This window comes from Seriola lalandi, unplaced genomic scaffold (assembly GCF_002814215.2).
Source record: "Seriola lalandi dorsalis isolate HSWRI2012SDOR001 ecotype SW California unplaced genomic scaffold, Sedor1 jcf7180002054927, whole genome shotgun sequence".
In the NCBI taxonomy this organism is placed as follows: Eukaryota; Metazoa; Chordata; class Actinopteri; order Carangiformes; family Carangidae; genus Seriola; species Seriola lalandi.
In genome coordinates this window covers 1617414-1633436 of record NW_019525479.1, presented here as the reverse complement: position 1 = coordinate 1633436, position 16023 = coordinate 1617414, and the positions used below count along the sequence as shown (strand labels likewise).

The following is a 16023-nucleotide window of genomic DNA, read 5'->3' as shown; positions in this document are numbered from 1 at the left end:
GTGTGTGTGTGTGTGTGTGTGTGTGTGTGTGTGTGTAGGTGACGATAGTGGACACAGGGGTGAGGGGGACCATTGCTGTGGGCCTGGTGCCTAAATTCTATAGGCTGGACCACCAGCCTGGCTGGCTGCCATACTCTGTAGCTTACCACGCTGACAACGGCAAGTAAGTAAAACCACAGTCATCTATACATTACAGTTCAGCATTGGTTTCTTGCACGGTTTGTGAAAATGGGTTGTGGCCTGCTGCTGCTGCATCCACACACAACCGCAGCAGTAATTCCCTGTATGATACTCCTCAGCTCGCTCTTACTCTTTCTTTGCATTTTAAACAAGGTTAAAATACTTGATACAGGAATAATGGCTCTGAACCTCGCATGTCTCAGTATTGTTTGTACAGCTTCAGCAAATTATTATTTTCCTACATTCATTTGAGTTTTTTTTTTATGATGATTATTTTAATTATTTTTTTTTTTTGTAAAATTACATTAGTAGAAAAGAAATGTAGTAGAAAATTATGAAAAATGTTGCCAAAAAAAAAATTGCCAAAAATGTTGTTAATTTTCTGATGAGCGAGTAATCGACTAATCAACTAATAAGCAGTTCTACTGGAAGTGCTATGTGTTGAGCGTCATGTTTAAAACTAGATTAATGTTTGTGGTTGACAGTGTGTGGCAGTACCAGTGTAGATGCCTCCAGCGTAGGAAGTGCTTCATATTTCAGCATCTGATTTCATCTGTTGATAGCACCACTGCAACACTAGACAGGTGTGCTGTACATAATCAGGCCACATAAATTACTGTAATTATAGACCTCAAAGTGTGTGTGCATAGTTTTATTCACTTTGTCATTAGGTGTGATGACGGGAAATTAGGAGGAATAGGAGGGTATTGCAGAGTAATCATTAATAGCCAAAGTAATCTTGTTTACATTCTTTTATACACTTTGTGAAAGAGAGCAACAGTTGTGGCAAAAAGAAGATTGCAAAGTATGTAAAATGATACAGAGAAAAATAAGATTACCAAGCTTTTTTTCTGCCTGATATATGCTGTCTTCATGTACGACAATCTCTACTGCCAGTGGAAACTTGCAGGAGAAAACACAAGCAGGAAGCTGACCAATGACAGTTCTTGCCTTAATATTTCTGGGGGGGGGGGGTGCTAATTACCGTCAGTGTACTCCACACATAAAGGCTTCATTGCTACACCTTAACCTCCTAAGCACAAGTATAAATTCAGCCTCAGGATCAATCTGAAGGATTTTTATCTCTTGTTTCCTGTTAGGTTATACAATGGGAACCCTGTGGGGCAGCAGTTTGGGCCAAAATGTGCTCGTGGTGACCGCATTGGCTGTGGAATACACTCAGAAAATATCGAAGCAGGTTTTACAACAGTCTTTTTCACCAAAAATGGCAAAGAGGTGGGTGTTTTAGTATAGTGTTGTCTCTGTGTCTGTTCTGTGTTTGTTTACGTTTCTTCAATCACTCTTACATCCCTCTCCTATCTAGGTGGGCTCAGTGGAGGTTCCTGTGTTGGCGGAGGGGCTGTTCCCTGCTGTAGGGATGCACTCCATGGGGGAAGAGGTGAAGGTTGACCTGCAGGCTGAGTGGTTCCTGGAGGAGGACGATAGTATGATGATGGTTGACAGCCATGAAGATGACTGGGGCCGGCTTTATGACGTCAGAGTAAGCGGCACGGTAAGAAGCAGAAAAAGTCCCTATTGTTTTCCTCATGGTTAAAGGAATACTCCTACATTATTTATACGCCTTACCGAGAATTACGTCAGATCAGTATAAGTTTCATCGCTCTTCGTTCAGAACAACTCTGTGTTTAGCTTAGCTTTGTGTGCAGTTTGCAGCATGTTGCATTTCTTGGAACGTAAGCAATGACTCTCTTGCTCTCACCAATAAACAGCTGGATTACTGTGCTAGTTTTTGCTAGACGCAGTTCCAAATAGGACTGCAAGTAGCAGTTAATCTCTATTTTATTTCTTAATTCTTTTAAAGGAATCTTTTGGCCTGTATAGTTTTAAAAACAACAAATGCTTACTTTACTCTAACCAGTAGCAAAACAAACGATTAATTCATTTGAGATAGAAAAGAAAACAAATCTTACTCACTGTTGAAGATTTGAAGACACAGTATAATATAATACTCTATAATCTGTAAAATGTTCCCAGTTCACTAAACAATTATTGTATTAATCACTTTGTTGCTGTTTTCAAAAGTGTTGAAGATTATGGTGTAGCATGGTCATATATGGTTGGTTAAAATAAATGCCAGCTGGTTATTTAGATTGCTTGTGGTGGGAGACGGTATGTGAAGACAAACAGACTTCATATATTCTGTGTTTTTCTTGCATCTCTTTTGAATGGGATAGATTATATTGGGGCTGATCTGTAGCTTGTACTTGCATGGTTGTTGCCAGCTCCTCATATTTGTTTTGTGCTCTTACAAGATCATTCATCTGCCTGTTCTTTCGCAAATCCCTCTTTGTTGAGAACTGTACTTAATGCTTGAGGGAAATCTCCAGTCACTTGAATTTGAATTATTTTGTCTCAGTCGCTGTGTGATCTTGCCATGACTGGATTTGGGTCACCCTTTGGAGTGTTTTTGCAGATCGCTTCATGACATCAGCTCAGGAATTTTTTCCTCGAGTTCTGTAGACACCAGGTTCAGCAACAAGATAAACAGCAGACTCTCAGTGAAGACGTTGAGTCCGTCTTTCATTCCTGCTTTGCTTCATCAGAGTTGGGGATTATGCAACAGTTTGGCAAATCTAACTTCAGATCTTAGGAACACAAGCAGGCTAATACACTGACTTTTTTTTTACAGACAGATTTAAATACAGATAAATCTTCAGCTGTGTCTAACTCAAGGCACCTCCATCAGCTTCTGGTCGCCGGATGTGGCAGAACGGTTGCCACATTGTAATCATTTTAATTGCAATCAGAATTGCCCTTTGTTATTATACCATTATACACCAATTAAACTGAATAAATTATAATTAAACCTAATTCACACAACACACTGCTTTTGGTTTTCTCTTGTTCTGTCACTCAAAGACATGCCCACACACACACACACACACACACACACACACACACACACACACACACACACACACTATTAGAGTTGTGTTTCTGGTGACCTGATAAATATATTTATAACTTTTTATCAGCCACTAACCCTTCCTGCCTCTGTTGGTGCAAAGCTGAGACCTGATATAAAAAATATTGATTAATGCAGCTTTCACAGTGATAGTGTGACATCTCTCTCACAGTTTGATTTCTCATCTGCAAGATAATTCAAGAACAACAGGTTCAATACACTGACCAGAGAAAAAGATACACCTGCATAATGTGTTACAGTACAATACAACAGCCTTGCAGTAAATACAACCTCAAAAAATGTTTTGTTTGTAATTGCAACTTCATCGATGTGTTGCCTCATTTTTTTATAGTGGCAGTGTTATATTTGACTTCATTATAGTGAAAGGTGTTTCTAATATTTTGTCCACTTTATTTACATATACGGAGGAAAGAAGTAGAAACATCAACATGATTAATTCAACAGCACCACAGACTACAGCCTCTAAAATGACAACATGAGTTAAATCTCTTCTCCTCTCTTGCTCAGAGTTCACAACAAATAAAAAGTATATGTTTCATAAGGGCAGTATTACAGGACTAATGTATTGCATTGCATTGCACTCTGCAGGGTTTTTTATTTTTCTGTTCACTGTAATTACCTCCTGCAAGCCTGATCAGGTTTGTAGTTTGTCAGTTGTGTCAGATCTGAGCAGTTTTTGATCTGGAGATGCAGCAGGTGAGGTAAGGCTACTTGGAAAGTTTTGCCTTCGTTTTGTGAACAGCATTGGTGTCTGTTATGCTCCTATTGTAGTGGCCTTTGTTTCAGAGCAGGAAACACACAAAAAAAGCTTCATTCATAGATTAGCTAATAGCAGTTCCTCTTCCTGATTGTTTTTCTTTTATTTTTTTTACATCAAGTACTTTTACTTGTCACTTGTCAGGAAAAGCACAGGTTTTACTTTTAACTTTTATCAATGTCTATTGCACTATAACTATGGATGTAGACACATAAAGCACTGGGCTTTTGATACTGGAAAAAAAATGTCTTAGCATGATGATTATGAAGCAAGGTCTCTCGTTGTAAGAAGTGTGTTTTTTATTCTTTGTCTGTGAAATTGAGATTGTGCTGATTGCAGCAGTGCGTATATTGTATCTGTGTCCTGATTTGACCGATTTATGACTGAAGAAAGGGGGTGCGAAAGGAGTGCCAAGTAATTTTATTTTTCCTCTTCACGATGCATCTACCACTGCACTAGGGCAATTTTCTATGTTGCCTATATACCACAAACCACCACTCCCTGACCCAGAAGCATAAATCCACCACAACTCAGCTAAATATGTTTGATGTCATTAGATATACTTTTTTTTTTTTGGTTAAATGTCAATTATATTAGATAGACTGAAACAAGACTGAAGGTGTGTTCAGACACAAAGTGAAGTGAGTTTTTGCCTCGTGTCACTCACAAATTTGACCGCTGGACTGTTTGTGTTTATTCACTCCAAACAGCCAATGTAGAAACTGTACGGTAGCTAGCGAACAACGTAGATACCGACCACGTGTGTGGAGTTGTGTTCACATCAGCTTATCACTGAACTCAAAACCTTCCATTGATTCCAGCTTGTTCTGTTAATTCCTTCCAGTCTCTCGCTGCACATTTTTCCCGCTGAAGTTGAAACATTTTCAACTCGACTCACACGGACATGTTCTTGTGTTACTTCATGCTGCACCAAGCAAATTTGTGTCTAATCGTGTCTTTCCATTCACTCTGTGTGCAATTGCACCACATAAAATTGTAAAAGACTCCGAGTACCATGAATGTCTGTGATAAATTTCATCCTGATCCATCCAGTAGTTGAGATGTTTTTCCACCAAGTGGTGGACCAACTGACCGACACAGAAACATTAGTAATGATAATGCTAATAAGTCACTTTGTAAAACAGCATAACATTTATTTTCCATCTTTGCTTCAAGCCAAATACAAGAGTTACACAGTGATTATTACTGACTGATATCTGGACTCGTTGGTGGGCGGGTTTGTGGGGTAGAGTTCAGGTTCAGGGCTGTTTTCTCAGACACAGACTAAAATGTGATTCAAGGAGTTGGCATCAGCCACGTGAATAGAGTTCATTGTTGTCAACAACTTTGTCATCAAAGATATCAGAATGCTGTATTCCCATCACTTTGCATTAGTGAACTGTAACACCTTTGTTCTGTGTTAAGGTGTGAGCTCTCATCGCCCCCTCCTTCAATTTTAAAAGTAACCACAAGACTACAGGCAGGTCTCTCATTGACACCGGGTGAGATGAAGGCCAGGCTGTGTGTGGGTCCCGTATGTGGTTGCGTGATAAACGTGTCTATCCGCAGTTGCACACAAACATCTGACACACACACACACACACACGTACAGTACCGAGGCCATCATCTTTTCAGAGAGTAGATTGCTGTGGGTGAGAGGGATGATTCAACCAGCAGTCTTGCTCTCCGTCTTTCTGTCTGTCTCTCTTTTCTGTTTTTCTGGACCAAGGAGTGGCAATGGCACGAAACGTGTTGCTAGAGCCAAGTGCCTGGCAGTCCACCAGGTTGTAAAAATTCAATAAGTGGAGTAACGGGACTCTAAGGAATCTTTTACTCTTTCTCATGTGGTTGGAGGTTTTCACAGCTGGGGCGCTCGGCTGCGTGGTCAGCTCAACAGTCCAGCAGTGATTTCTTTCTTTTCTTCACTTCTCCTCTCTCCCTTTCTTTTTAGTTTTCTCTCATGAGTAAGTAACCATTAGCCTCCAGATGCACGTTGTGGTCACCGTTGTGAGGGTTTTAAGCGGGTGATAATACTCAAACTGATAAGGTTGTCAAGTTCCGACAAGTACACCCTGAAGTCAGGGAAGGGTGTGGGACAAAGTGGTAACAGTAGCTGCTTCCTGGAATGACAGAGAAAGTTTGGTTTGAGGAGCAACAAGCGAAAGAAAAGGAAAGTGTGGCAGAGGAAATGAAAATATAGGAGGAGAAGTAAAGGGAAAGAAGAGGTTTGTTTTGAGGGTTAGAGATGTTTGAGGAGCAGGATTAGAATGAGGTAAGATTAGACTTTAAGAGCAGAACATTATGTTGGCCACAAGGTGGTCTCACTTAATCTCTGTGTTGGTTTTGACTTGTAATTCACTTCATTGAGTGGTTTTAACCAAGTTTTCCAAGTGTCTTTGACCACTCTCCTCTCCTCTCCTCTCCTCTCCTCCCCTCTCCTCTCCTCCCCTCACTTCTCCTCCCCTCACTTCTCCTCTCCTCTCCTCCCCTCACTTCTCCTCTCCTCTCCTCCCCTCACTTCTCCTCTCCTCTCCTCTCCTCTCCTCACTTTTCCTCTCCTCTCCTCTCCTCTCCTCTCCTCACTTCTCCTCACTTCTCCTCACTTCTCCTCACTTCTCCTCTCCTCTCCTCTCCTCTCCTCTCCTCTCCTCTCCTCTCCTCTCCTCTCCTCCTCTCGTTTTTGTTTCCTCTCCTCAATCCTTCTATCCTCTTCTTCATCCTTGTTTCTTCTCCCCTACCATCACTCCTCATCCCCTCTCTTCTCCTCTATTTTTATCTCTTTTTCTACATCATTGATTCCTCTCCTCACCTCCTCTCCCCCTCTCCTCTTCCTTATCCTTCCTTCTTCTCCTCTATCCTAGTTTCCGTACACTTATTTTCTTTTCCTCTATCCTTGTGTCCTCCCTTTTCTTTTCCTTTTTCCTCCTGTTTCATCCATCTATACAAAACTCTTATGTATTTCAACAAGGTTGTAGTTGTCAAGCCCATAGCTGGGAGGTGTATATTTTAAGAGGCATGGAAACATTTTTCCTCCTTTTCTCACACGTGCAGCCTGCATTAGACATTTCCAGTCGTGGTGGTTTCCGATGACTTACAGATCTATCGTTCGGTTGCCATAGATGAATTACATCTCTCTGGCTCTTCTGCGGTTTGTTTCAACCAGTAGCACCTCACAAACATTTGGTCAAAACAGTGGAATAGTTTTTACACGTTGCTATTTGATAAGTGTGGATAATCACTGTTCCGGATGATAGCTGTCCTTACTGATTGTTAAAAGGAGGGGGAAAAAAACAGGGTGACGGAAAAGATTGCTGCAAGATAAATGACTTTTCTGACTGGTATGCTTTTGATGAGGCAGTACTGAGAAGTGCAAAGCCGCAGAATGCACAGAGTACAATGGTGACGGTAGTGACTTGTCTGCAGCTAAGTCGTTCCCTTTGTGAACTGTTTACATTACAGTTGGGGGGGATGGCCACTCCTGTTTAGATAGGTGGGTATCTGATCCTAGATTTCTGCCCACTATCATCATACCTACCTTGCCAAATATTCCCCCTCCTGCTCTTTTCTATCTACAGATGTTTTCATCTGTTTTATAACTCTGCTCCCAGTTCATTGTCATCAATTATTGCATTTGCATCTGTCATCTTGGTTATCCTTGAAGCTGCTCTGATGAAGTTGGTAAGTTGTTTTTCACAGTTTTTCACTCTGGCAGCCTTAATTTTTATTTCGATCATTCTTTATTTTGTTACACACTTGTTCCTTTCAGATTTTTTTTTTCACCAAAATGAAGGCCATTTATTCTGGGTAATGAAAACTCTCCCCTCATGGTTCTATTTGACTGGAAAACTGAAGTAAATGGAGTGGATTTAAGTTAGAGAGCCTTGCCCTTGTTTGCTGTGTTTTGTCTATGAAAAGTTTCACTGGCAGCTAGATTTGTGATGAAAGCAGATTTGTCATTATGCAAAATGAAAACAAACTTTTAATACTCAACTTATTAAATCTCATAAAAAGCGATACCACATGAAATAAAGGAATATCTCTTTGCAGTGTGATTGAAGTACATTGAGTGTTAATCTTACTTCTATTTAGTAACCAAATACCTAATTTAACAATAAATAGCTGCTAGTGTTTTAACAGTAAGAAACATGACATACTGTTCTTCAAATTTTGTCAGATAGATAAACTAGCAGCACTGCATGCAATCACAGCCTCAAAATGACAAAAAAAAACAAAAAACGCACACCTTCCTCTCTCATTCCCCTTTCTTCTTTTACAGCACGTAGACGTTAACAATTTTGGGCTGGACACCAACAGAAGGAGCCAGCCCTTTAAGCACAAATGTCTCTGACTGAGTGACTGAGTGATAGAGTTGTGTGATCAAGTTACTCCATTGGTCAGCTGAATGGCATGTGACTGAGTCATTAAGTTGCAGCATTGGCCGAGTGTTGAAGTTTTTCCATTGGCTGTTTCTCTTACGAAATGAATTGGTACAAGCGTTTTTTTTATTAGGGAGCGTTTACAGCCTGCACTGTTGCCAACTTTTTCATGTTTGTTGCTAGATTTAGCTTTTCAAAAAAAGCACCTAGTGACAAATCTAGTGGCTTTCAGGACAACCATAGCTACTTAGACAGTCGCCAGTACTGCCCTGCGAGCCAGATGTATGTATGTGTAGATGCTCAGTGAGTGGCAGAGAGACGAGGCAGCAGTTTGTTACCCTGATGGAGGCTGTGTGCTATGAGAGACAAAAATAAGAAAGATATTCCGTCGCTTCTAACTTTCTCTCTGAGTGATATAAAGTACATAAAAAAATCACAGCACAGTCTTTGTCTTTAACTCATGTATTCGGTGATTTTGTCAGACGACGTTGTGGTTATAAAAATCAGGATTTTAGCAGAGCAGCTAACATGTAAAAAAAGAATATGTAAATTAGAAATTCTTTATTTGGAATTCAGTTTTATTAAAATAGTGTATATGTGAGCACAGAGAGGAGGAGAAGCAAACAGATAAAGAGCTGAAACCGGCTCACACTAGGCAGAATGCAAATACAATGCGATGATGTAGGTTGTTTACAGCAGTTCCACAACAGCTCCACAACGCGCAGTCCAGCTACATACTAGGTTTGACCTAGTCTTCTTTATATAAATACAATATTTCAAACATACATGATGATGATGTTCAAGTAAACCTTACTTACCATGACAACATGAAAGTGAAACTTAGGAAAGCACCATAAAGGCATTAATAAAACACTAATAATAGTACACTTGAAGATGTGTAAAATTGCCAGTCACTCAGACAGAGAGCCCTGCTTTAGTATATGAGAGTAGAGAACGCCAAGCGCAGTCATGTGTGCTGCTGTTGTGACAGCCCTCTTTCTGTATTTTTGTGGTGGGGCGCGCAGTACACTTGGAAATGAGGTGGGATTAAAAGAATCCATTATCATTATCAACGGGTGTGTTACAGGCTGGAATGAGTCAGTCATGACCATTCACATCATCTCCTCTCCTCCCTTTTTAAAAACAGTAGTACCGTGATGCCTCCAACAGCGGAGAAGAGAAAAATGTTTTCTTATTTGGGAAGCTCATAGTTCTGCCAAGTTCAGTAGATGTCTCATTTCAAGATGAATTTCTGGACATATTGAAAAAATGGCCATCATTATTTTTTTGTTAACTCTGTCTACAATGATGCACAGATTTATCTTAAAAAAGGCATCCATATAATAAGCACACAGACCAATGCTATCATTTAGTACAATAAATTAAAAGCAAAAACTTTGCATATTGCAAATCCACAGCAAGTGGTGGTGTGGTAGTTTCACCAATTTGATTGCTGGACTGGTTTTGAAAGCCCTCTTTATTCCCTATATTAAGAGCCAAATTATTATTAAGAGTGCAAAACTTTAGCTCAACTTGAAAGACTTTAAAATTACACAATTGTGTCCACACAGCTCCGGGGCACCAGAGGGACAAACTGTCTTCAAGAGGCAGAGTTATACCAGACAAAAAAAGGTTTTTTTATGTGGACCCTGTGAGTAGAATACAGGAAGAAAACAGAATTCATTTTATTTATTGATTCATTGATTTTATTCATGGAAATATGCCTATTGTGAACAGGGACCCTGGTTGGTTAATTGAGATATTGTTGAAAAAACAACACAAACAAATAAACTGTAACTGTTCTGTGACATGGGCGAATAATTGATGTCAAAAACGCTTCAAAAAATGCTTTCTGTGCAGATTGCCCTGTACATAGGGCCATGTGTGGTTCACTGCCACAGTTTGACCTCGCCTGCTACAGGAACATAAAAATTCTATTCTGAAATGTTAATTCACAAAGTTGTGGCACTTTAGTGGACAAATGCAGCTGCTGTTGTTAGTTATGGTGAAGCGAAAGTCTCACAAGACTAAAAGGTTAAGTTTCAGAGGGATTTTTGATGCTGGTATATTACCAGTAATTTAGTTATGTTAAAGTTATTAATTAGTAAACAGGATTAATCAATAAGTATTTGTTTTGAAAGATATTTTTTAAAACACTAAATGTAATGTTCTTTTCAAAGTAATCTGACCTCTTGACTTCTATAATATTACTTCATCGCACATACACTGAGGAATTTATGTTCTCTACCTTCGTCATGACCCTCAGTGGAAGGTGTCTTAGACAAACACAACATGTTTGATAATCCACATGAATTATGTTTTTTTTTTTTTCTTTGCTTGCCACCATGCTCCTCCTCTGCTGTTTTTCTTGAGAGGAGAAATTTGGCTGGCTTTCCACTGCGTACGTGCGGCTCAGTATGAACACAAGCCTCCAATCCTCTGCCTCCTGTTGTCACAGCAGTCGCCATGCCCACCAACTTAATCCCCTCAGCTGCGGATGAGCGGGCCGACAAGTAAGTGGACAGCACCTGAGTCTGCAGTAATCACTTTTCCCAAGTGCACTGGCGCTTCCTCACAGCACATATCGCACGTTCACTCCCTCCCCCTCTCTCCACCACTCCCCTCCATGTGGAGATTAAAACTCTTCAGGATGTATGTATCTTACCCTCTGACACATTTTCTGAGCTGTGGACGTGTTCAAAAGTTCTTAAAACTTGGCCACATATTGCAGTATCCACTCTGAACATCTCGTCTTCTGCTCCAGCTTCAAGTTTATGTGATCTTGAACCACACCAGTCATCCTCATACCTTTTCCAGCTGCCAGAGCCAGCTGTAGTACCAACGCCCCTCTAAAGTTGCCTGCTTCCTTCCTTCCTCTGGGAACAATAGTCATGAATCCCAACATGACACTGCTCTTGGATGAAAGTTCACAACTTTCCCATCAAGTTGTTGTGGTTGCAACCTCTCAGGCCTAGCAGTGGCACCATCATGGTTGGCTCCAGTTCTCTGACCTAAGCAGCGTGAGAAAAGAGGAAACTAGGAATAACCTAATCCAAGGAAAGTAGACGGACTGAGTGGAGGCTGGCTGTGGAAGAGTGGACCTGCGTCACTCACAATGTCCGTTATAGTTGACCCAAGGGGTGAAAGGGAGTGCTGCCATAGATAACTATGACTTAGGTTTTCATTTGTAGATCACTGTCTGATTTCACCCGTTGACGTCACCACTGCAACACAAGACGCTTGCATTGTTCATGTTCATTGTCCAGGGAGTACCATGCTTTGATTGCAGTATACAACAAAAGTTTGTGTGCCCAAATACTGAATGAAAAGAAAAATTTCTCTTTGGCAGGAGAGAAATTTTCCAACATGATAATCATGAAAACTTTGTAAAGAAGAGAAAAGTGAACTATGACCTGACTTGAATCCAACAGAACAACTTGGTGAGGTAGAGCAACAAAACCCAAGAGAGAAGCTGAAAGAAAAAAAAAAACATCTGTGGAGAATGGCAGAAGTTCTGCAGTGTAATGGCTTTCCTAGATGCGTTTTATTGAGGAGAAGACGACCACTGCGAGTCTTTGATCAACTTCCTTAACATTGTATTCACTCTCAACATTGTAATCACTCTCACTGGCTTCAGAAACTTCAGAAACACAAGCAGCCCAAGCTGAACTATCACAGTTGTAGTTGTCCCCACATGTGTTTTTGATGCTGCCGTAGCCCGGACATCTACTAACATTTTTGAGAAGGCGCGTGTCGGCCATGGTGTACAGCGTAACTTCAGTGTCCATGCACTAAGCCGTTCGAAGGGTGTAACCCCTTAACCCGGACGTTTAATTCAATTTTAAAATCCGTGCTTTATCTGCATCTGGTTGTTGGCGTTTGTCACCAGAAGATGACACTGCTCTCCTTTTATCCACCTCTGTATTGTTCTCGTCATTTCTCCTTCATTGGCTCAGCTTCATCCTTTCTTGTTTTCTGAGATTCCTTTTCCATGTGTTCACAAAATGACTACACTCTTTATATTGCTCAGTTTTCACAATAGCTTTTCTTGAGATTCCCTGATATATATATATATATATATTATTTTTTTTTTTTTTTTTTTCAGCTCTGGTTGTAAGCTTCATTACCCTTGAGATTTGTACAGAGTGTGTGTGTGTGTGTGTGTGTGTGTGTGTGTGTGTGTGTGTGTGTGTCTTGAAGGGGGGATACAAAGCTTTTGATGTAAGTAGTTATGTTGTTAATACTGCGTTGTCAGGAAGAGAGGAGATTAATGATATTATGGCTGCAAGGGAACTACATATAAGAAGAAAACAGTTAAATGTATATTTTTTCTTTGTTGTTCATCTTTTGTTCTTTGGTCTTTTATTCTGGTTTTATCATTGTATGTGATAGTGTGTCATGATGAAATTGTTAAATAACATCCACTTTTACGTTTACTTTCATTCGTGGCTTAGTGTTGATTTTCATGTTGTCACCTTTTCTGAATATGTTTGAGGAAATAAACACTCTCACCTGAGTATATATTTTGTCTGATAATTTCCTCAAACATAATTCCTCCAGTTGTCTACATAATGTATTTATCAAAATATGGATTTTGTATATCCATTGGTTTTATGTTACACTTTTCACACATAGGAAGGGTCACATACTGTATCCTCCAAAACTGACGTGAACAGTGGACACCCACATAGTTCTGTTTATATTACATTGGGTGTTTACATAAGCAGCCGTGTTCACACATGTACAGTCTGCGGGGACATACATTTTGGGCTGCACATAGACATTGTACATTGAACCTCGTGGGGAATCAGGCGGATGCTCATGAGTATCTGGGAGTGGACAGTATAATTTGCGTTTGGCTCATTCCGCAGCTGGAGTGAGTGTTGTATGTTATTCAAACCTGAGATTATCCTGAACTCAATTAAGCATTTGAATTTCTTGACTTAAAGGTTCACTGTGGAGTTTTTGACCTCTGGTAACTATGGAGCTGCTGTTCTATACACACAAAAAACACATGTAGTTGAAGCGATATACAGTCCAATTTTTTTTCAAACTGTTCCACTTATGACCAGAATTGATTCATTTAATTCGATTTTATTCTCAATGCTTCAGTTACATCAGGTAAATATCAATGTCAATGCCTCGTAGCCAGAAATAATATCTTTACAACAAATGCAACTGATAGCTCAGATCAGTGTGCAGTCTTCTTTCAGTCTCTCCCTCTCATAGATGCGAGCTCTAGATTCACTACAAGACAACCAGAGTCAGCTAACCATCCTGAGTCACCACAGTCCCATAAACTATTTTTAGTTTTTTTTTTAACTATTCACATCAGTTTCGAGACAGTCATGACTCTGGGTGGCTCATATAGCAGCTACGCTGCTTCCTTTAACTTAAAATAGTCTTTTTGTGCATGTTGTAACAACTCAATTTCAGTACAGTTTGCATTCAATACAGATACAGTAGACATTTCACACGTCATGTAGCTCATACATGTGCTCATACTGTTTAGTGCAAATGTGCATATTTACTGAGGAAACATACAAATGCAAAGATTGATCAATAATGGATTATACAAATGTAAAACATGTCAAAACATTTTTTTTTATCATTTTATTTCCACCTGTTTTCCACACATTTGAGATAACTCACCAAGATATGCAGCAATGTGCCAGCAAAGGCAGGGAAAATGACTAAGCAATGATGAATTAAAAAAATAAAAAAAATAAAATATACATTTACGAATTGTAATAGAGTAAATCCATTGTCATGTTACGCAATAAGCAGGTAATGGGTGCAATATTTACCGAACAGAGACGTCCTGCTCCATCTTTGTTGCTGCTGATTTTCGTTCTGTCCACTCTCATGTTACGGATCAGATTCAGGCTTGGACATGTACAGATGGATTTGAGAAGTTACCATTTCCAATCATTTATGTAATGCCACTTAATAGTTTTACAGTTTGCTTTCAGAACCTCTACACCGGTAAGAGGATGAGGTGGTGCTCATATGCAGAATGACACTGGGTGTTGCCCCTCAGCAGGCTTCCAGAAGTAGGCCAATCAGAAGAAAGTGGGCTTCTAGGGAGGAGTGGTGGGGTTTAAAGAACTTGGAGCTTATATTGCGTGTTTCAGTCAGAGGCTGAACTCGGGCTGTATAACAGGCAGTATGAGATAAATTAGGATTTTTTTAAACTATGACTCATGCAAAGCTGCTCTAGTGGAGTCCCGGAATAAAAATATATAGCTGGAAATGAGCATAATAGCTCCCATTTAAATTACTTGGCTTTGCAGATGTTTTATGAGGAAGGAAATGCATTCAACACATTTGTTAGTGATACACGCTAGCCTACATTTTTCTGAACTTTGTGATATTTGGCAGATTCCACCACTGAACTGTGCTTAATGACCTTGTCTTCACTTGTATACTTCACATGTGCCTTGAGGGCAGTCCCAGGAACCAACTACATCATAAGCTGCTGCCTCAGTAAACCTGTTAAATACTCACAGATTTTGAGTGGAAATTTTACCTGCACCTTCATGTTAGTAAGTCTGTATTTCTGAGACCTTTTTGGTGAATCCATTCATTGTGACTTTGGCTCAGATGGAAGCTTCTTTCAAGGGTTAGTACATATTATTATGAAAGACCTTTCTCATCCTCCTGAATATTGCATTTGTTTCAACCAGCACTAAGATACAACAATATTTTGGCAAGTGCAATGAATTTGTTATTCTCTAGATACATGTCTTTTCATCTTTTCATGGCATCCTCTCTCTGGTTCTGTTTAGCTCTTACCCAAGAGTAACACTGTGTTTTTCTGCAGTGTTCCCGTGAAACTGTAAATTTTTACGACTTTGTCCAAATAAATCAGTGCCGGTGGCAATACTTGCTGGCATTAGAGCCACAAGTTAATTTGGGCAACATCTTCCCAGCAGTGGTAATGGTGATAATAAATGGAGTGTATTAAAAGGTGATGAAAAGCTCCACATGGCCAGTGAGTGATGAGGTGTCAGTGAAGGGCAACAATGTGGGTTCTTGGTTCTCACAGGTTTCAACAGAAATCTCACAGGGATGATTGATTAAATTAATCTGAAAAGTGAGTACGTACAGTGCATTTAAAAAGTATTCAGAGCCCTTCACTGTTTTTCACAATTTGGTGAGAAGGGCCTTTGTAAGAGAGGTGACCTGGCTTAGCTCCAGTGAACCTGTGTGGAAAGGAGAAACTTCCAGACGGACAACCATCACCGCAGCACTCCACCAATCTGAACCTCACGGCAGAGTGGCCAGACGGAAGCTTCACCTCAGTGGCAGACACATGAAAGCCGATTCGATTTTGGAAAAATGGACTCTGACTGTGAGAAACTGTCCGATGAAACCCAAGATTGAACTGTTTGGCCTCAGTTCTTAGCCTCATGTCTGGAGGAAACCAGGCACCACTCCTCACCTCGCCAATACCATTGCAACTATGAAGCATTGTGGTCGCAACCAGGCACCACTCCTCACCTCGCCAATACCATTGCAACTATGAAGCATTGTGGTCGCAACCAGGCACCACTCCTCACCTCGCCAATACCATTGCAACTATGAAACATTGTGGTCGCAACCAGGCACCACTCCTCACCTCGCCAATACCATTGCTGCGATGAAGCATTGTGGTCGCAACCAGGTACCACTCCTCACCTCGCCAATACCATTGCAGCTATGAAACATTGTGGTCGCAACCAGGCACCACTCCTCACCTCGCCAATACCATTGCAGCGATG

The 16023-nt window shown here is 40.3% G+C and overlaps 1 protein-coding gene across 3 annotated transcripts in view; it reads left to right on the top strand.

Moving 5' to 3' along the window:
* Positions 1 to 16023, top strand: part of spryd3 (SPRY domain containing 3) — a 56134-nt gene that overhangs the window by 6820 nt on the left and 33291 nt on the right. For all 3 annotated transcript variants that reach the window (XM_023392999.2, XM_087170080.1, XM_087170081.1), the window contains exons 4-6: positions 39 to 163; positions 1281 to 1416; positions 1505 to 1693. In XM_023392999.2, the coding sequence (XP_023248767.1) occupies positions 39 to 163; positions 1281 to 1416; positions 1505 to 1693 (450 nt within the window). The remainder of the gene's footprint in view (positions 1 to 38; positions 164 to 1280; positions 1417 to 1504; positions 1694 to 16023) is intronic.